This window comes from Cetorhinus maximus, chromosome 9, assembly GCF_964194155.1.
Source record: "Cetorhinus maximus chromosome 9, sCetMax3.hap1.1, whole genome shotgun sequence".
Lineage (NCBI taxonomy): Eukaryota > Metazoa > Chordata > Chondrichthyes > Lamniformes > Cetorhinidae > Cetorhinus > Cetorhinus maximus.
Window position 1 is genome coordinate 92,859,384 of NC_135887.1, and position 20,902 is coordinate 92,880,285.

The 20,902-nt window shown below is 42.6% G+C and overlaps 1 protein-coding gene across 3 annotated transcripts in view; it reads right to left on the reverse strand.

Moving 5' to 3' along the window:
- The window catches only part of lsp1a (lymphocyte specific protein 1 a), a 371,560-nt gene that overhangs the window by 150,149 nt on the left and 200,509 nt on the right, over positions 1-20,902 (reverse strand). Inside the window, exons 1-2 of one of the 3 annotated variants that reach the window (XM_078549108.1) lie at positions 3,829-4,012; positions 2,016-2,205 (exon numbers count right to left, since the gene is read on the reverse strand). The exons of the other annotated variants lie outside the window; for them this stretch is intronic. Of the exons in view, the coding sequence (XP_078405234.1) occupies positions 2,016-2,205; positions 3,829-3,949 (311 nt within the window). The 5' untranslated portion in view covers positions 3,950-4,012. Of the gene's footprint in view, positions 1-2,015; positions 2,206-3,828; positions 4,013-20,902 lie in introns of those variants that run through there. 3 annotated transcript variants of the gene reach the window in all.

The window sequence follows — 20,902 nt, forward strand, 5'->3', positions numbered from 1 at the left end:
AACTTCGACTAGCCTAATCAGCAGCAGCAGTTTACACTCCATTAACTCCCTGCTGATAAGAGCTAATGTGTGCCCGACCAAAGCCAGCTCTGCCCGGCTCCTTTTTCACTCAAATTAAAATTGCCTTGAGAAATGTATTGCTTATTGATGAAGTTAATTCAAGTTTATGAGGATGGTACTGTTCACTGACTGGCCCAGCTATTAACAATGTGTTAAGTCTGGCGTATTTTTCCACAGTGCACAACAGGAAGAGATTTCCAATTATATATTTTTTGTATTCTAGCCATTTACTCCCTACGTCCAACAATATGGATGATAAGACAAGTGTAGCGCTCAGGTGAAAGAGGGTTAGAAGGTTAGAGTGTAAGTAGATCAGTGTGTGCACGCAAGTGTAATTCAATCTCCAACCTAAGTCATACTTTCTTAATTTTATATACTTGGAAACAAGGTAGAAGTGATTGCATTTGAGGAGTTTCCACACAGGACAGGTTGAGGAGATGACAGTGCCTGTATTTTACATCACCCACTGGTGGGAGGGTGTAATTTCAGAATGACATTTACGTAAGCAGTTTCTATTTCTAGGAATATGTGTAGGCTGTTCAGCCCTTCGACTCAGATCATGACCGATGATTTTTTATATTCATTCATGGAATGTGAGCATTGCAGCAAGGCCAGCATTGGTTGCCCATTCCTAATTGCCCCCAAGAAGGTGGTGGTTTAGGTAAACCCACAGAGCTGTTAGGGAGGGTGTTCCAGGTTTTTGACCCAGTGACAGTGAAGGAACAGCGATATAGTCAGGGTGGTGAGTGGCTTGAAGGGGAACTTGCAGGTGGTGGCATTCCCATGTGTCTGCTGCCCTTGTCCTTCTGGATGGAGACTTGGTGAATTGCTGTAGTGTGTGACTTGTAGATGGTACACAGTGCTGCTCCTGTGCATCAGTTGCAGAGGAAGTGAATGTTTAAAATGGTAGGTGTAGTGCCAATCTGTATGTTAAACACCTTTACTTTATATCCCAAGACAATCGTTGCTGGATTTTTATTAGCCATCAGGTTTGACAATTTCAGCTGTTCCAGCATTCAGTCTTCTGGGAGAAAGTTCAAAATTTCCACTAGGTTTTGTGTGAATATGCACTCTCTGATTTGCCTAGTTTTAATTTTAAGATCGAGTCTCATTCTTCCAGATTTCCTTCACGGAAATAGTTTCTCTATATTTATTCTATTGATCAGTTTATAGTTTAAAACAAAACCGCAATTACATTAGCCCCTCAACATTCTAAACTCAAGGGATTACAAATCAAATTTATGCATCACATATATACTCATAACTAATGCATTAAGTCTTGGTATCTTTCTGTTGCATCTGTACTCTACCTCCTGCTTCCTGAGGTGTGGTGCCCAAAACTGAAAGCAATTCTCTAATTAGTGTTTGACCAAGGGCCATGCACAACTAAATCATGAATCTCTCCTGTTTATATTCCACCCTCTTGACAAGGTGGCCAACATTCCATTATCCTTTTAATTACTTTTTGATCCTGTGCGCTCCTTTTTGTGATGTGTTTTTGGTGTGCTGTATTTTGCTCCCCCACAGTTTCCAGTCTTGCACCATTAAAAATATTCCAACTTCTCTTTCTTGGTTCCAAAGTGGATGATCTCACACTTCCTCACATTCCTTTTCACTTCACTGATGAGCTATTAGCGTCCACAGCTCGTTGGTTCAGTCATAACCGAATGTCAAGTGCTCCCAAGACCTCGGCGTTCAGGTCCAGGGTCTGTTCCCAGCATTCAAGATTCTAGGCCATGATCTCCTGACTCATGAGAGGACTACAAATTGAGCCAAACTGACTTATATGTATCATGATGTACGCTATCTTTACCAGGTTAAGTGCTCAGCTGCTTTTATTTTAATGAAATCTACCTGCTTCTCAAAATGTCCCTTTCATTTTTCTGTAATTGTTAGCTCCTTGTTTCCAAAGTTTCAACCTCCACTTTTTAAGCATAGATTTCCTGTTTGCTAACCTTGCATACTGTTCCTTGCTTCTGAGGTTCATCATTCGTTGCCACTGTACTGTGTCACCAGACATTATGTCCAGTGATAGACGGTGGCATGATGCCAGCTGGATGAATGAACAATGTTCCTTTTCCTCCTCCAGTTCCTCTGAAGTAATTAACTGAGTTTCAGTAATCTTTATCTTATGACATTTCTTGTCTGTGGAGTCAAGGACATTCAGTGAGTGAGGACAGCAGTTGATGTTAGAGACTCTCAAACCAGTTACATTCATACCAAAGATGAAGCTGAATTTGCAAACCATTAATTCCTTTATCATCTTGCTAGTTTACCTCAATGACCAGAACTCAGTTGCAGTCAGAAATGAAAATTCTATACACTCTTATCAATGTTCCCTCCAATTTCTCTTTGCTATGTGCTGCCTATTTGTTGCATTGAGTGGTTCCTTTAAGATTGCTGTGTGGCTGCATAGGCACACATCTTAAAGGGACAACTTCTTGTGTACAGCCCGTTTATTCCATGTTGTAAATTCTGTTTTGCTGCATGGTCTTGAGGCAACCTCACTGCTTATAGCAAATGTGTTGTGTTTTGCTCACTATAAGAAGTGGATGATAAAACCTGCATCTTTGCAATGGTTATTATAACAGCAACACTCTCATAGTTTCAGGGACGTACAGAGCACAGTGGGTGATTTGGGAAGCAAGGTTACAGAAGAAATTAGCCTGTAAGGGATGTAAACCACATATCCTGTGGTAATAAAAACAAGAAGTGCTGGAAATATTGCAGCATCTGTGGAGAGAAACAGAAGTTAACACACCGGATTTAATAGAGGCAATGGAGGTCTCACCCGCCAGCTGGAGAGCAAGCGGGAGCCACGCGTCACCTCTCGGAGAGGCCGGCAGAATTAAATGCGATTCGGTCACCTAACTGGATAGTGGCAGGCCTTCCCTGGGATCCAAAGTGCCACCTGCAGAGCTCTGCTGGCCAAGGCTAAAGGCTAGCAGTGCAACAGAACAGCAGCCATCTGGGAGGCGGTGGCTGCTGCTGGTATGACACCCATCCGAGGCCCACGATCATCGCTAGATGCCAGGTCATGGGTGAGTGATGGGGCACTGAATGTTCAACCTTTACTGATGCTGGGTCCCCCAAGAGTTCGTGGTTCCAAACCGGATTTCTGAGTGTTGGTGAAATGCAACCTGTAAACACATGCAAAGGTTTCACTTATCCTTCGCTTCATGCACAATTGATTTCAATTGATTTTGTCAGCTGGGACTGAGGAATCGCTGCCTTGAGCCTGTATATCATACTCTTCTCCAAGGTTCCAGAGAAAAGAAACAAGCTCCTGTAACATAAGGTTTTCAACCACACACCCTGATGTGCTATAAACTGGGCTAATGAATCACAATCACATTGCAGCTTACTGAAGTACCAACACCTAGACTGATGTAACATGCAACTCAAGTTACTCATCTTCAAAGATTAAGCACTGCTCAACTTATCAGCACTACATACCATGATCTAGTTGACAGTTCATCATCTGGGGAGACCCGAGCACAAGGCAGATGTAAAGCATTGACAATGATGTTTTCAAAACATGTATTGCCAGTGCATAAATGACAGAGCTAGCTTTCCTAGGCATCACTGCAAACAAGATATCCAGAGGAACCTTTGACTTATGCGACCTTTGTCCTTAATGACCACTTATGCCATTAGCATGGAAACTAAGTACTGTGATGATTGTCACTGACATGGACAGTGCAGTGGAGGCTCAGGACTGGGGTCTCAGGCTCTCTCCTGGCAGGCGGCAACTTTCTGGTGACTTACGTATTAACCTGGATACATTCCATTTTGATTGTCCAGGAATGTCTATAGGGTCCATTAACACACTCAGCTGGGTACTCTGCATTGGGCTGTTGTACTGCTCTTCAGCCAAGAGAGCTTCCATTTCATCCTCCTCCTCCAGACAGCACAGCAAACCCCAAACATGCAGTTTTGACAGATGTCCACGCAGCAGCTAAAAAGTTTGAGAAACACGAAGTAATGAAGTTTTCTGAGTGACTTAGTTTATGTATCTCAATTCTTCCTGACCTTATAACACTTGGTATTGCCATAAACCTCCCTTTTAGGTGTTCCTGCAGTGCAATATCCAGAAAAGTTGAGAGCAATATGTCTTACTTTGATTTATTGTGACACATGTCTCCTACGCAATGACATTGGATCTGAGCCATCTCTAGTGGACAATATTTGTTTTACTAATTATTGGCCCAGAAATTGCTGGAAAATACCCCTGTGAATCAGATTTTTTTTCCTGCACGCTTCAAAGTTTTCATGCCACAAATTGCTAGAAGTGCAAGCTGATTCATGGCACAGTGAGGTCAAAGTGTAAACGAGATCTTGGTGAATGAAGGGACCTGTGGTCCATCTCCTTAAATCAAAGAGATTTAAGAACAGGAGGGAAAAATAAGGGAGAAATGGCAGAGAAAGAAAGAGACAGATTTGGAGTCATTTACAGCACAGGAGGCTGCCATTTGGCTCACCGGAGATAGAGTGACCTAGAGTCAAATTAGATCAGAAAAAGAAATAAAGTGAGGGAAGGGAAAAAAGTGGATAAAGAGGATGTGGTAAAAAGTGACCGAAAAGTTAAAACAAGAAAGTTTTTAGAATTTAAATCTGAAAAACTGTGAAGCAAATTGCAACCTGCAGAACCATGAACTCTCAGATTCAATTGCTGCCTTTCTGGGCCAGAGGTAGAGAGACTTTGCAGGAACATAAATCTCTTTATTAATTAGGGATGGGCAATAAATGCTGGCCTTGCCAGTGACGCTCACATCCCACAAATGAATAAAAGAAAGCTGTCCTTACGTAGAGGAAGACCAGTTTCAACTTTCTGTGGTGAGTTTAATTCATTCTAACAGCATAAGTACAGTAATTTCTTGAAACTCTCAGAGATTGACAGTGAGCTCCCGTTTTTGCGAGGTTAGTGTGAAGCTATGCAAATCTTTCAGCAATTTGTAACATACCACAAATCTCATTATTACTTTCACTATACATTGATAAACTTATTTTCCCACAAACATTTCTTAGTTTGTTCCGGATATACAAACTCAAACCTAAATGCTGTTTATTATCTCATCTGCGATTGGTATTTTAGGACTTTTGGTACAAAACCTACAAAAATCCACAGAATAAACTGTAGGTAATCATCCATAAGACCATAAGACAGGGCCTGTATGGTAAGGTACTTCCGGGCCATCTCTCCAGATCAGCAATAGCAAGAACATAGCCGTGTAGCATTCAAATGACACTTTATCTTTTATGTCTGCCTATCTCATGCTTAGAATGTGGTCAAGTAACAGCAATGATATGTAAAGCATTTCCACCAATTTTTACCAACCTTAGCATTCCTACAGTACAGCACAGCCTACACTATGACTATTTATTAACAAACATCCCAAGGAACATTACAGGAAATTGGATAGCACCTAGCAAAAAGTGGAATAAATGTTAGGGAAAGGATACGCGACTCGGATTGGGAAGTCCTTGCTAATTTTTGTTTCAATTCCTTAGTTTGTGAACACTGATTTAGTTTGCAGCATCATTAGCTACCTCCCCCAGATGAGTCGCTAAACAGAGTTACTTGCACATCAGATAACCGAAACAGATGGTTGTGGGATCAAGACCCATTACAGCAGCTTGAATATAAAATTTTGGCTGACAGTAAAAGAAAAACACTTGCATTTATATATCGCTTTTCATGACCACCAGACATCTCAGAGTGCTTAACAGCAACATAGTACTTTTAAAGTATAGTTACCGTTGTAAATGTAGGAAACACAGCAGCCAATTTTGCACAGAGCAAATGTGATAGTGACCAGATAAATCTGCTATTGTGATAAAAACAAAAAACTACTGTGGATGCTGGAAATCCAAAACAAAAACAGAATTACCTGGAAAAATTCAGCAGGTCTGGCAGCATCGGTGAGAAGAAAAGAGTCGACGTTTCGGGTCCACACGACCCTTCAACAGAACTGAAGTATAGTTAGGAGAGGGGTGAAATATAAGGTGATTTAAGGTGGGGGGCGGGGGGAGAGAAGTTGAGGGGGGGTGTGGTTGTAGGGACAAGCAAGCAGTGATAGGAGCAGATAATCAAAAGATGTCACAGACAAAAGGATCAAAGAGGTGTTGAAGGTGGTGATATTATCTAAGAAAAGTGCTAATTAAGAATGGATGGCAGGACACTCAAGGTACAGCTCTAGTGGGGGTGGGGTGGAAAGATTGACAAGGTATTAGTTGTAAATTTAAAAATAATGGAAATAGGTGGGAAAAGAAAAATCTATATAAATTATTGAAAAAAACAAAAGGGAGGGGGAAGAAACGGGGTGGGGATGGGGGGAGGGAGTTTAAGATCTAAAGTTGTTGAATTCAATATTCAGCCCAGAAGGCTGTAAAGTGCCTAGTCGGAAGATGAGGTGTTGTTCCTCCAGTTTGCGTTGGGCTTCACTGGAACAATGCAGCAAGCCAAGGACAGACATGTGGGCAAGAGAGCAGGGTGGAGTGTTAAAATAGCAAGTGACAGGGAGGTTTGGGTCTTTCTTGCGGACAGACCGCAGGTGTTCTGCAAAGCGGTCGCCCAGTTTGCGTTTGGTCTCTCCAATGTAGAGGAGACCGCATTGAGAGCAACGAATGCAGTAGACTAAGTTGAAGGAAATGCAAGTGAAATGCTGCTTCACTTGAAAGGAGTGTTTGGGCCCTTGGACGGTGAGGAGAGAGGAAGTGAAGGGGCAGGTGTTGCATCTTCTGCGTGGGCATGGGGAGGTGCCATAGGTGGGGGTTGAGGAGTAGGGGGTGATGGAGGAGTGGGCCAGGGTGTCCCGGAGGGAACGATCCCTATGGAATGCCGCCAGGGGAGGTGAAGGGAAGATGTGTTTGGTGGTGGCATCATGCTGGAGTTGGCGGAAATGGCGGAGGATGATCCTTTGAATGCAGAGGCTAGCTCCCACTAGAGCTGTACCTTGAGTGTCCTGCCATCCATTCTTAATTAGCACTTTTCTTAGATAATATCACCACCTTCAACACCTCTTTGATCCTTTTGTCTGTGACATCTTTTGATTATCTGCTCCTATCACTGCTTACTTGTCCCTACAACCACCCCCACCCCCACTCAACTTCTCTCCCCCCACCCCCCACCTTAAACCAGCTTATATTTCACCCCTCTCCTAACTATACTTCAGTTCTGTTGAAGGGTCGAGTGGACCTGAAACGTCGACTCTTTTCTTCTCCACCGATGCTGCCAGACCTGCTGAGTTTTTCCAGGTAATTCTGTTTTTGTTCTGCTATTGTGATGTTGGTTGAGGGATAAATATTGGCCAGGACACCGAGGATAACTCCTAAGCTCTACTTCAAAATAGTGCCATGGTATCTTTTGCATCCACCAGAGCAGGTAAATGTGTTGAACATCTCAGATGGCACATCCCACAGTACAGCACACCCTCAGTGCTGTACTGGAGAGTCAACCTTGTTTTTGTGCTCAAGTCCAAGAGTGGGACTTGAACACAGAACCCTGTGATTCAGAGACAAGATTATTACCAACTGAGCCACAGCTGACACTGTGCATTTCTGAGTGATTACTGCATTCTTGAAGATGCTATTCCCTCAGATGAGAAGTTAAACTGAGGACACACCTGCCCTCTCAAGATTCCAAGGCATCATTGGAAAAGGAGCAGGAGAGTTCACCCTAGTAGCCTGGCCAACATTTCTCCCTCAAGAAGTATCACTGAAGCAGAATGGTCATTATTTCATTGCTGATTCTGGGACCTTGCTATGCACAAATTACTTTGTTTCCTACAAAGTGACAAGACTTCACAAAAGTACTTCATTGGCTGTGAAGCACTTTAGGACATCCGGAGCTCAGGAACGGTGTAATATAAATTTGAATTCTTTCAATAGCTGGTTGGTTAGAACCAGAGAAAAGTTATGGTGTGGAAAGAGGCCATTCAGCCCATCATGTCTGTGCAGGCCAGAAAAAGAAACTAACTGCTCATTTTAATCCCACTTTGCAGCACCTGGTCTATAGCCTTGCAGATGCAGATGCAGATGCAGATTCAAGTACTTTGTAAATGAGTTGAGGGTTTCAACCTCAACCACCAATTTAGGCAGTGAATTCCAGGTGCCCACCACCCTCTGCATGAAAAAGTTTTTCCTCATGTCACTTCTAATCTTTCTACCAATCACCTTAAATCTATGTCCCCTTGTAATTAACTCCTCAGCTAGGGGAAACAAGTCTTTTCTGTCTACCCTATCTCGGCCCCTCATTATTATGTACACCTCAATTAGGTCACCCCTCAGCCTCCTCTGTTTTAAGGAAAACAACCCTAGCCTATCCAAACTCTCCCCATAGCTGCAATTTTCAAGCCCTGGCAACATTCTTGTAAATTTCCTCTGCACTCTCTCCAAAGCAATTGTCCTTCCTGTAATGAGGTGGCCAGAACTGCACACAAAATTCCAGCTGTGGCCTAACCATCATTACATCCCTGCTTTTGTATTCAATACCACATCCAATAAAGGAAAGCATTCCATTTGCTTTCTTGACCACCTTGTCCATCTGTCCTGCCACCTTCAGGAACCTATGGACATGCACTCCAAGGTCTCTCACTTTGTCAACCTCTCTCAATATCTTTCCATTATTGAGTATTCCCTTCCTTTGTTTGCCCTCCCTAAATGCATTATCTCACGCTTTTCCAGATTGAATTCCATTTGGCGCTTTTCTGCTCACTCAACCAAATTATTGGTATAATTCAGGAGATAATAGCTATCCTCTTCACTAACAACTACACGGTCAATTTTTGTGCATCTGCAAATTTCCCAATCATACCTCCCAGTTAGGTCCAAAAAATTAATTTATACAACAAACAGAAAGGGCCCCACACTGAGGCCTGTGGAACACCACTGGAAACCATTTTCCATTTGCAAAAATATCCATCGACTTCATCTCCTCTGGAGATCTTCCCTCCACAGCTTCCAACCTCGGTCTCCCAAACCCAGACAGCCCAGTTCTACCTCATTCCCAAAATCCACAAACAGGACCGCCCCAATAGACCCATCATGCCAGCCTGTTCCTGCCCAATGGAACTAATTTCTTCCTATCTTGACTCCATTCTCTCTCCCTTTATCTGGTCCGTTCCCACCTACAGTCCAGTCCGTTCCCACCTACATCAGTGATTCCGCTGATGCCATACATCATATCAACAATTTCTAGTGCCCTGGTCCTAACTGCTCCTCTTCACCATGGACGTCCAATCCCTCAACATCTCCATTCCCCACCTGGACAGTCTGAGGGCTCTCTGCTTCTTCCTTGAACAGAAGCCTGAACAATCACCATCCACCACCACTTTCCTCTGCCTGGCTGAACTTGTTCTCTCATTGACCAATTTTTCCTTAAACTTGTCTCACTTCCTCCAAATAAAAGGTGTGGCTGTGGGTACCCGCATGGGCCCGAGTTATGCCTGTCTCTTTATGGGGTATGTGGAACTTTCCTTGTATAATTCCCACTCAGGCCCCCTCCCACAACTCTGTTCTTGGTATGTAAACAACTGTTTCTGTGCCACTTCATGCTCCTGTCTGGACCTGGAAAAATTTATCCATTTTGCTTCCAACTTCCACCCCTCTATCGCTTTCACATGGTCCATCTCCAACACTTCCTTTCCCTTCTTTGATCTCTGAATCCATTTCTGGTGATAGACTTTCCATCAATATTCATTACAAGCCCATCGACTCCCACAGCTACCTCGACTACAGCTCCTCACACCCTGCTTCCTGTAAGGACTCCATCCCATTCTCTCAGTTCCTTTGCCTCCATCACATCTGTTCCGATGATGGCACTTTCCAGAACAGCGTTTCTGACATGTCTTCCTTCTTCCTTCACAGAGTTTTCCCACCCACTGTGGTTGGCAGGGCCCTTAACTGTGTCCGACCCATCTCCCACGCCTCTGCCCTCACACCTTCCTCTCCCTCCCATAACCATGATAGGGTCCCCCTTGTCCTCATTTTTCACCCCACCAGCCTCCTCCACTATTTCCACCAACTCCAGCATGATGCCACCACCAAACTCATCTTCCCCTCATGTCCCGTCAGCATTTTGTAGGGACTGTTCACTCCGGGACACCCTGGTCCATTCCTCCATCACCCCCAACACCTCAGCCCCTTCCCATGCAATCACAGAAGGCACAACACCTGCCCCTTTACCTCCTCCCTCCTCACCTTCCAAGGCCCCAAACACTTCTTTCAGGTGAAGCAATGCTTCACTTGCACCTCCTTCGATTTGGTCTACTGCATTCGCTGCTCCCAATGTGGTCTCCTCTATATTGGGGAGGCCAAACACAGACTGGGTGACTGCTTTGTGGAACACCTATGGTCTGTCCGCAAGCATGGCCCAGACCTTCCTGCCACTTGCCATTTCACCACATCACCCTGCTCTCATGCCCACATGTCCGACTTTGGCCTGTTGCAATGTTCCAGTGAGACCCAACGCAAACCGGAGGAACAGCACCTCATCTTCTGATTAGGCACTTTACAGTCTTCCATTGAGTTCAACAACTTCAGACCATGAACTCTCTCCTCTATCTTCACCCCTTTTTTCTTTCTTTTAAAATTTATTTTTATCCCATTATTTTAATTTTTATTCATTGTTTTAACCCCTTTATCCCTTTTTCTATCTTTTTCCCCCAACCACTGCTCGCTCCCCCCACCCCACCCCAAAAGTGCCATCTGTTACTTGTTCCATGTTGTTCTTTCAGAGTGCTTACCCACGTTCTGCTATTAACACATTCTGCCTTTTCACCTTTATGCCACTATCAGCGCCTTCTTTAGCTCTTATCACTGCTATTAACACTTCCTTTGTCTTTTTGTCTGTTACATCTTTGTCAATCTCTCCTTCACCCCCACCTATCGCTGACCTTCTATCCAGCTGCACCCCCCTTAAACAGTATAAATTTCATCACATTTCTACTTCTCTATAGCTGTGAAGAAGGGTCATACAGATGCAAAATGTTAACTCTGTTTCTCTCTCCACAGATGCTACCAGACCTGTTGAGCTTTTTCAGCATTTTCTGTTTTTATTTCAGATGTCCAGCATCTGCAGTATTTTGCTTTTATCATCGACTATTACCCTTTGTTTCCTGTCGCTGAGCCAATTTTGGATCCAACTTGCCACCTTCCCCTGTATCCCACGGGATCTCGCTTTTCTGACCAGTCCGCCATGTGGGATCTTGTCAGTTGCCGCACTCAAATCCATGTAGACAACATACATTGCACTACCCTCATCAATTCTCCTTGTTACTTGCTCAAAAAATGTTATCAAGTTAGTAATACATGATCTTCCCCTAACAGAATCATGCTGACTGTCCCTGATCAACTTGTACCTTTCTAAGTGACAGTTTATCCTGTGTCTCAGGGTTGATTCCAATAATTTTCCCACCACTGAAGTAAGACTGACCAGTTTATAATTTTCTGGCCTATCCCTTGCACCCTTTTTAAAAAATGGTACAACATTTGCAGATCTTCAATCCTCTGGGGCCTTGCCTGTATCTAGTAAGGATTGGAAAATGATCCTCAAAGCATCCGCTATTTCCTCCCTGGCTTCCTTTAACAGCCTGGGATACAATCCATCCAGCCCTGGTGACTTAACCACCTTCAAGGATATCAGTCGCTCCAGTACTTGCTCTCTCACTATGCTTATTGTATCTAGGTGTTTCACACTCCTCTTCATTAACTAGAACGTCTGCATCATCCCTCTTCTTAGTGAAGACAGAGACAAAGAACTCATTGAGAGCCCTGCCCACATCTTCAGCATCAATGCACAAGTTACCATGTACATCTCTGATAGGCTCTACCCTTTCCTTCGTTATTCTCTTGCTCTTAATGTACTGGTAAAACATCTTTGGGTTTTCTTAGATTTTACCTGCCAATATTTTTTCGTATCCTCTCTTTGCTTTCTGAATTTCCATTTTTACTTCACCCCTGTACTTTCCATACTCCTCTAGGCTTTCTACAGTATTAAGCTTTCTTTTTCTGCTTTATCTATGCTTCTGGATAACCAGGGGTCTCTAGGTTTGGCAGTACCACCCTTTTTTGTGGGGACATGTCTACACTGCACCCGTAGAATCTCACTTTTGAATGCCTCCCACTGATTTGACACTGTTTTCCCTTCTAAAAGCTGTATCCAGTCCACTCTCATCAGCTCACCTCCGAGCTTCATAAAATTTGTCTTCCCCCAATTTAGAAATTTTACTCCTGTTCTTTGTCCTTTTCCATAATTATGCTAAATCTAACTGTATTATGGTCACTAACTCCAAAAAGGTCCTCCACTGCTACTTCATCCACTTGCCCAGCTTCATTTCCTAAGACTAAATCTAGAATTGCACCCCATCTCATTTGGCTTGTTAACTGCTGGCTAAAAAGTTCTGTTGGATGCAGTTCAGTTCAAGAATTTTGCGCCCACTGTGCCCTTCAACTAAGATCAATTGGAAAGCAAACAGTGTGAAGGCCCCAACTATTACTGCCCTATTATTTTTGCACTCAGAAATCTGCCTACATATTTGCTCTTCTCACTCCCTTCCACTATTTGGGGGTCTATAGTACACTCCGAGCAATGTGGCTGCCCCTTTCTTATTTCCAAGCTCAACACATATGGCCTCATTTGCTGCTTCATTTAGTATATCATCCCTCCTCACAGCAGTAACTGATTCTTTAACTAATAATGCTACACCCCAATCTTTTTTTATCCTCCGCCCTATCTTGTCTGAAAATTCTATATACAGGGACGTTGAGCTGCCATTTTTGCCCCTCCTTAAGCCAAGTTTCTGTTATAGCGATGATATCATGTTGCCATGTGTTTATTTGTGCCCTCAGCTCATCAGCTTTATTTGCTATACTCCTTGAATTTACATATATACCTTTTAACACTGCCAAATTCCTGCGGCGTACATTTTTTAACCTGTGCTTCTTTTGTCTTTCACAGTCACTCACTGATTTTCCATCTCCCGTTCCCTGCTCTGACTTTGCCTTCAGGTTCCCATCCCCCCGCAACAGCACTAACAAATCTCCCTGTGAGGATATTCATCCCAGTCCTGTTCAGGTGTAGATCATCTGGCTCGTACAGGTCCCACCTTCCCCAGAACCGGCCCCAATGCCCCAGAAATCTGATACCCTCCCTCCTACACCAGCTTTCCAGCCACCTGTTTAACTGCTTAATTCTCCAATTTCTATACTCACTTGCACATGGGACTGGGAGTAATCCTGAAATTACTGCTTTAGAGGTCCTGCTTTTCAATCTCCTTCCTAGCTCCCTAAAGTCTGCTTTCAGGACATCATCCCCTTTCCTACCTAAGTCATTGGTGCCAACGTGGACCACGACCTCTGTTTGATCACCCTCCCCCAGAAGAATGCCCTGTAGCTGCTCCGTGACATCCTTGACCCTGGCACCAGGGAGGCAACATACCATCCTGGAGCCATATCTACGGCCACAGAAACACCTGTCTGTTCCCCTAACTAAATGATGAGCCTAAAGAGATGAAACTGCTCTGAATAAATGGGTCAGAGAGAAAAAGCTGCTTCTGGATCATGACTGGCAGAGCAGGGAGAATTCCAATAGAAAACAGTTTCCAATTAAAACACTTTAGAGATTTCAATTACTTAGTCAAACTTTGCATGATTAATCTTTGTAGCACGTATACTGGAATGCTGGTAGAGGTGGCTGTGAGTTGATCGTATCTCCCTAAGTGACACTTGTGTTACCCAACACCACCCTACTTAGAAATTAAACCCCACAGATAACTGTGATTAACATTACCTCTGGGTGTGAGGGGTGGGTGGAAGGGGAAAGGAGAGAAACAAACATTCTTTGTCAGAGTTAAATTCAGCCTTTTCCAATCCTCAAAATCTATTTATATTTGATTATAAGTCACTTCGATATTTTAAATTTGACTGAGGTAAATAAGAGCTTCATGATGCAAGTGGGAAAAAATGCATTGAAAACACACTGTTGGTTTAAGTGACAGTGCCCTTGATGCTGAACAAGGAGGAATCTTTTCAAAATTAACTTGTGTCTGAACTGTTTTTTGGTAGGTCACATATATACTACCGATAAATGGTGCACAGGGAGAGGATGAAATTCCTCTTTAAAACAGAGTGCACTAAAAATCAATTCCTACTTTTTTCTTCACTGTTTAAACAGATGATCAGGAATGCAAAAGTAATGGTTAACTGAATGGTCAGTTGGAAAACCACTGTAATTTGCTGCTGAACTAGCTTTGAGCCAAGGGAAAAAAAATGATCATGCAACTCAAAAAAAAACTCCATACAAAAATATCTGTTCCTATCTCTCTGCTGAACATGATGGCTTTCAACAAAAATCCCTGGAGCCAGGCTAGTGGCAGATGTGGCACATTAAGCCCCTTACCAGCTTCAAAGAGGCCATCATAGAGATCATAGTGTGAGGCTGTGCATGTCATGGGTGACACACAAGCTGGGGGAGCTAGCATGATTGTAATCTCACTAATTAATTGTGCATATTTGTTCCAGCAGGTATAAAGTAATAACCCTGGTATACTACAAAACATGCGCTGTACAGCCTGTGCAACAATAAGTCATATTGTGCTAATTTCTACTTATTACAACAACGCAACTTGTATTCATATAGCACCTTTAACATAGTAAAATGTCCACTGGTGATTCAGCAGGCCTTTTTAAAACAAAATATGACATTGATCTACATAACGAGGTATTAGGTCAGACGACTAAAAGCTTACCCAAATATATAGATTTTAAGGAGCACCTTAAAAAGGAGGAAAAAAGAGAAGTGAAGTGTAACAACAGAAAGGCTTGGGAAGAGAATTCCAGAGGTTAGGGCATTGGCAATTGAGCATGGCAATCAATGGTGAAACAATATTAAAGAAAATGGGGGTGCTCATAAGGCCAGAATTGGAGGAGCACAGATATCTGAGGGTTGATGGGCTGGAGGAAATTAGAGAGAGGGAGGGGCAAGGGCATGGAGGGATTTGCATATACAGGTGAGAATTTTAAAATAAAGATATAGGGCAGAATTTTGCCCTTGGATGGCGTGCGGGCCCCACCGGCTCGGCAGCGGGCAGATAGCTGACCCCTGCCACTGAAACAGGGCCCGCCGCCATTTTGAGTGGGCGGGCCAATTAAGGCCCGCCCAGCGGCCTGCCCAACAGGAAGCGCTGTGCGATTCCTGTGCGGGGGGGGGATGGGGGGTGGAGGGAATCCCCATCTGTCAAAGTGCGCTCTTTCGCGCATGCACACAAAAGAGCACACTGCTCCCTGAGGCAAAGTCCTGTCTCAGGGAGATTCATGAGAAGTAAGTAAAATTCTAAAATTAGAAAAATATTAAAATTATTAACATGTCCCCCTCATGTGACAATGTCACACAAGATAGGACATGTTAATAATAAACATTTAAAATTTATTACATTTTTAAAAAACGGACATGAAACTTCATCCCGCCAATGGATGAAGTTTCATGAATAATCTGGAGCCCGCTGGGGCTCCTGGCCTGCCTGCCAGCCTTAAGCTTGGACGGGCAGGGTCTTTAATTATCTTAACTAGTCTGTCAATGACCTCAATTGGCTATTGACAGGTCGGCGGGCGGACAGCTGATTTCGGTGTCCTCCCGCCTTCCTAAAAATTTAAAGGGACCGGGATCATGTCGGGGATTCCTCCCGACGTCATCCCGCGTCATTTTCCCCTCGGCGAGCGGGCTCCGCCCCCAAATCACCGAGGGGAAAATCCTGGCCATAGCTTGATAGGCAGCCAATGTAGGTCAGCAAGCACAGGGATAGTGGGCAAAAGGGGCTTGGTGCAAGTTAGGACGCAAGCAGCAGAGTTTTGGATGACTTCAACTTCAAGTTTATGGAAGGTAGAATATGGGAGGCTGGCCAGGAGAGCATTGGAATAGTCAAGTCTAGGGGTAACAAAGGCATGGTTCAGGGTTTTAGCAACAGATGAGCTGAGGCAAGGGTGATGTTAGGGAGCTCGAAGTAGGCAGTCTTAGCGATGGCATGGGTGAGAGACCAGAAGTTCATCTCAAGGTCAAATGTAAACAGGTATAAAACATATAAACAGATATAAATGCCTGAACATCAGTAAGCCAGTCCCTCTGATCAGTAAAGTCTCACCACAGCAAAATCATTATGGAGTTGATTTTGTTCTCAAAATATTGGAGAGGTGAATGGTGTTCTGTGCCATTCGCACATAAATAACAATAACTTCAGGTGGAGGTTAAATTCCAAAGTCACTATCCAAGTTTTGTTATTTCACCATGAGCTTTGTTAAAAATCCACCTCGGTGTGTTTCACCATTGAAATGCATTGAATGGTGTGAAATTCCTGAATTTGGGCAAATGCATGTCCTGAAACTTAAAGTCTAACTGTCCTTTTAACACAATGATAAATGTTAATTACTAATAATCAACCCCTCTGGCACTGAAAATTATTACAAGTGCGGAGTCTCATTCTTTCAGGTTTTAGTTGGTAGCAATTTTTAAAATGTCAGATTTAGCATCTTTACTTTTTTCTGATTTCCCCTTTAAATTCTCAACCCTCTTTCTTAATCCAATTTTTCTTTATCATTGAGTTCATTTGTTATAATTACGTTTTCTTCTCAGTTCTAGCGCTGTTAAATTTCAGTTCTTCAATCTGATTGGTTAGGAGACAGGCAGTCACTTCCCCTGTTCACTCAGCTTCCCGATGCCCAGTTTCTCATACTGCAATGTTGTTATCAGTTCGTATTTATAGCAACTTGGCATGCAAAAAAACTTAAAAATCTAGATGTGCAATGGCTGAACCATTAGGTGTCCTGACGCAGCAAACTCTGGCACACAGACCTAAATACTCACATTTTGCGAATTACGAGAAGGAACATAGTGGGATTCACTTCTCTTCTCATAAAATGAAAAAGTTAAAAAGTGGCATGACTGCTGAAGCCTGCCTTGGATGAACAGTAGCACTGACATGCCCTCAAGGTGACATAGTAATTCCAATCTTTAACACAAATGAGTTTACTACTTACTGCCTGCTTACAATTCACACTCCTGTTGGTTCACTATAACTCTGAATTCTATTGGGAAACAACACAGCAATAGTTGTTCAAGGCATATAATAAGTCAGTTTTGACATGCTAGGAAAGATAATCAATGCAGCCATCAGTGACGAGATCTCACAATAGTCTCCAATTGCAGAGATCACTTGCTACAGTCACATATTGACCTGGGGCAGGAAGCAGGAGTGCAAAAAGCACAGAAAAAGATAGGTGGCTTTCTGGCCAATACTTGCAGCTGCAGAAGAAGCAACCTAACACAAGCAGGCCACAGAGTTGGGATATAACAGGTTTACTCCTGGCATGTGCATAACTATTTGGGTCTGAACTGCACAGAAGGAGGTGGTTAATGGAATCACCAGCAGGTCCTTAATACATCTCTTAAAAGCCATCAGGCCTATTCCTTCAATTAGCACTTACTTAGGAAGCAAGCATAGGAAAGAACAGGGTGCCCATATACACACAGCCACATCTCAATTCACTATTACTGAAGTGAAGATACAATCCATCAACATAATTTCTTCAGTCATTGCGTTCTTATGGAACTCATATTTTCTGGAAAAGCAATAGCAATAAGGAAATGTATGAATTAATGGAAAATAATGTTCAATTAAATTCAAAAAAAGTCCTCAAGTGATGAGCCCAGTAAACCTATGCCCTGTATTTTCCCTAATCCTCATTATAATTTGCCATACTCCCAATTCGATACTAAATTCTGATACTGTTCCCTCAATTCCTAAATCCCGCTTACTTAGCTACATAGTAAAGAACAGGCCCAACATAGATCCCTGTATATAATTTACTGCATCGGTCCAATCTTAAAAATATCCTTTCATCTCTACTGTTTTCAGGTCTCCAACTGTCTCTCTTTGAATGCCACCATATTCACCTTAATTCTACGTGGGTCATAAATTTGTGTTTCTAAAAAAAAGCAACAATTGAGTCCTGTACTTAACATCAAGTGAGGCAAGTCTCAATTTCCTGGCTTGCTCTGATCTCTTTTAGAAGAGGAATGTAATATTTGACTCTCCAAATCCATTGGCACAATTTTCCTTTCAACAGAATTTTAGAAAACTATAGTCAAGAGCCTCCTATTTCTTCCTTAGCTTCCCTCAGGGTCCTTGAATAAAAATAATCAGGTTCCAGTGGTTTAAGTAACTTCGGTCATAGCATTTCTCTTCCTATTATAGCCTCCACTCATCTCCTGGGACTTCACAATCTAAAGATTCAGCTCCTCCATGAAGACTGAGCCGAAGTAAGTATTTAGTTTCTCTGTCATTATCTCAATCTCCATTGGAAAGTAACTTTAACCATCAGTGGACTATGGAAGTGGTTGCAGCCAGTCCTGCTGTGCATTATAGGTCCCATTCGATTATCTTTTCCATTGATTTCAAAGGAAGAGATAAATCAGGCAAGGTCTATGGATTGGCCACTCACCAATCAATCATTTTACACCATCTAATGATAGTTAAAATTGCCAAGCTTACTTCTTGAATCTCTTTCTCATCCTACCCCAACCTTGATTATCTCCTTACTACCAATGTGCCTATGGAAAGCCTCATTAGCCTTTTTCTGTCACCCTTTGTACAGTCTAGAACATCTTCCCAATAGTTTGACTGGCCCTTACTATTCCTGTCCAATTCAAAAGTGCTTCTAATTGGACCACTCGCTCCAACATTTTTAACTGCCAATCTTAATCCAATTGCAGCCATGTTTTAATTACTGGCATTATGTCATGATTTTTCATTTTATCAATGACTCAAACTCCCCAATTTTCAGTAATGGATCCTGGTCCTACCCTAGGGTTTAAAAGACAATTAGGTTATATTGGTGAAGGTTGACAGGGAAAGCATCAACGTTCAACAAGGTCACGGGGGGCGGACACTTCAAGGCAGGTTAATGACTGCTTATGTCTGGTACTGGAAAATCACACACGTCTTCCTTAAAAAGTTCAATATGGCCATAAGTAATTCGTGGGTACCTGTGTATTATAAGTTTTTTTTATGTATGTATTTGGGTGTGTGCGTGTGCAGAGAGAGGGAAAGAGAGAGCATGGGGAAATATATTTATGTCTCCCCTCCGCACGTTGCCTGAGGTGGCTGTGGCGAGGAAAGAGACCATTGTCCATCTCCCTGTGAAATGTGCCTTCACAAACAAGATCTGGAGAGAGCAGTGGTTTTTGTCAAGGTTCATCCCAAGCACCTCTGTGCCACAGACTGTGTGCTTTATGAGCTGTTCCCAGGAATGCACACCGAGACAAATATCCACTACAGCTGGAGGGTCATCAATTCGATGAAAGGCGCACTTTGATCAGCTTGAAACCTTTCAGTGCAAAGAGTCGTCCATGACCGAGTGTTGCAGACCAGCACATTCTAGACTACGTGCTTAGGGATGCACAAAAGATTGGGACAGCCACCACAGAGGAGCAATGGGGGAAAGACCACCATTTAAGATCTTTCAGCCATAGTGCAGTGCGGGGGCTGGAAAGTGTATAGATCCGCTTGGGCTGTAAGTCTCATACTGAATGTGTACAGCAAATATTACATGTATTACAATTATATTGAAGCACCTCAGAGTGCAACATGTTCTAGGTAGAAAATGTTAATACTATTGCACTTTGTGATGGCCAATTTGAAATGTTTTGTAATGTCCTTTTAGATACTCTATTCATAAAGTATATATCTGCAAAATAAGTTTCTGCGTTCAAAAATTCATTTGGTGTATGTATCTATTCTTAAAAAAATGACATTGTTAAGAAAACATTCGCTAAAGAAAGGAATTAGTCCACAGTGGCATGGTGTTGACTGTAGTGTGACCAGACACTTTACAATCTTAACACCCTGGCAACACCATATGGTTGACCTGTTTGCTCCAAGTGGCTACGACTTCATCTTGCACAACCTGTTTGAGTGTATTCACATTCATTCTAACAGGAATTTACTCCATGACCTATTAGTCTACATCCCTTAATGCCATGCTATGAGAGTTCACCTTTCCAAGGTTAAAAGAAAAGATGAGGAACAGTCATACATCACAGGTTTTAAAAACTGTATCCTCAGATCCCAAAGGGCCACTGAGAGTGGTGGATTTCTGTGTTTGTTAACTCATTAGAAATGAAACACCATTAATATTTTCTACAATAACACTGTTTCTTTTTAGTGTCAGGCAGTGTCTTGGAGGCAGACATTGCAGGTAGTCCACAACACTGAAAAGCATGAAAATCACTTTCGTTCCATTAACTGTGATTGTGTTGTAAATCCTCCTCTCCAAACAAAAATTAGACCAATTTACCAAAAGGATCATTTTTAAAAATTGGGCTTGATTTGTGGCATTAAAAATAAACTTGAAAATTCATTTCAAAATAGAATATTAAAAAGCCATTTACTCCAATCCGATGTACTGAGGAGGAATTATCTTTGGGTTTCTCCCCCTAGCTTCAAATGAACGATCCAGAGAAATCATGGAGCGATAGCATAAATGCCAATCATGCTGTTTCAAGTATCATGACCACGGATCCTATTCCCGAATTACTTATGGACATATTGAACCTTTAAGTAAGACATTTTTTTTAAAAACGGGACATAGAAGCAAAAGCTGGCTGAGACTGTAAGGTAACCACTTGCTGGAAAATTCCTATGTGGATTACTTGACTAACTAGCTCAGAGAGAACAGTATGTCATGCCTAAAAGGTATGACACAGCCTACTTCAGACAGGGGCACTTCAAAGGTCAGGATACAATGAAAACTGAACTGTAATCTCCTGTGGTTACAGAGATAATGGAAAATG